This window comes from Aplysia californica, unplaced genomic scaffold, assembly GCF_000002075.1.
Source record: "Aplysia californica isolate F4 #8 unplaced genomic scaffold, AplCal3.0 scaffold00399, whole genome shotgun sequence".
Taxonomy (NCBI): Eukaryota; Metazoa; Mollusca; class Gastropoda; order Aplysiida; family Aplysiidae; genus Aplysia; species Aplysia californica.
Genome location: NW_004797669.1, coordinates 648,179 through 649,594, shown reverse-complemented (window position 1 = coordinate 649,594; position 1,416 = coordinate 648,179). Strand labels below are relative to the sequence as shown.

Below are 1,416 nucleotides of genomic sequence, written 5' to 3'. Positions count from 1 at the left end.
CCCCCTCTTTTATATTTTCCCATTTTCTGATCTATGTTCGTTAACACATTGACAACGTACAATGATGCGTGAGCAGGTATTTGGAGACCACCACTCTTAGCTTTTACTTTTGTTCTTTTCGTCTATTATTTCTGCCTGCCTGTCTGCCTTACTTTCCTGATCTAGATCTAGATCTAGATCTAAATCAACGTTATTGTGCAGAAGTGTTTCTCTTTTTTCAAAATCTTTATCATTTTTTCCCCTGTTCTTTCATAAGCACGACAGAAGCGTACATATATGGATGTGTGAATTCTATTTTTGACAGCAGGAGCTGAGATGTCACGCGGGCCAAGCAAGACCTCCCAAGACCCCGTAGAACAGAATGGAGAGCTCCCCTCGTCGCTTGGCCACTGCCATATCACGCCCGCTCCGATGAACGTGGCAGCAGCTGCTAGCGAGGACACAGTGGACCTTTTCTTGTCTTCTGACTCCAGTCACAGTGACTCGCTCACTCAAGAGGGACCTGCACCGAGCCGAAACAAAGAGGAAGAGGAGGAGGATGAGGAAGAGGAGGAATACGACGGGAAACGACACGATGGACGCAAACATTGGACTCGCGCCGATGAAATAAAACTGTCGTTATCTTCTCCTCCTATTGCGTCAAGTTCGTCTCCACAAAGACAACCTGAACGACCTCAGCGTTTAGATCTATCTCCTCCTGGTCTTCCTAGTCTTGGAGCTAAACACACAGACGCCGGGAGTAGCAGCAGTCACAGCTTGGCTAGTGAAGGGAGTCCGGCACGACAGGTCTCATCGGGAAGATGGGAACCCCGAGCTTCCATGAAGCAGGCAAGCTGGTTGGCTGGTTCAGCGAATAGCCTGGTAAATACTCACTTTAGCTATTTACGTCTCCCCCCCCCCCTTTCGAGGGCGGGATACTTAACAAGTGTCTAAATCTTTAACATCTTAATCTTTGTTTCTTTTTTTTTTTTCTTATTAAAATCCTCCTCGGCAGTTGCATTGAATTAGTAATCGCCAGACAATGAAAGACAAGCGATAAATAAACTTTAAGTATAACAAATTGAAGTCTACATTAATTAAAGCTGACTTTAAAGACATGCCAAATCCACGGTAGCCAGGACATGTGACGTATAAGAGCTATATATTACTGGATAATGCTGGAGAGTTCAGTCATGTTCAAAGTTCTGAAACCCTACTGCTTGCATTCGGACCTTTGCGGGTAGTAAGAGAGCGCTATTGGTAGATCCTACTTGTTCTTTATTTCCCTTTTCCTGTCTTTCTCGTTCTCTCCATTGCGTGACCGTTAGTGTGCAGATGTGCTTCCCTTCACTCAATGAAACATTTTAACTTTCATGCCTGTCAAATTCCGTGGTGGTTGAAAAGAGACAAGAAAAGAATGCATTCTCCTTTCACCCC

The 1,416-nt window shown here is 44.8% G+C and overlaps 1 protein-coding gene across 1 annotated transcript in view; it reads left to right on the top strand.

The window, feature by feature from the left end:
* Positions 1 to 308: 308 nt before the first annotated feature.
* The window catches only part of LOC101860756, a gene marked incomplete in the record, with an annotated part of 6,984 nt that continues 5,876 nt past the window's right edge, over positions 309 to 1,416 (top strand). The window contains 1 exon segment of the mRNA XM_005103989.2: positions 309 to 861. Coding sequence (XP_005104046.2) covers positions 316 to 861 — 546 coding nt within the window.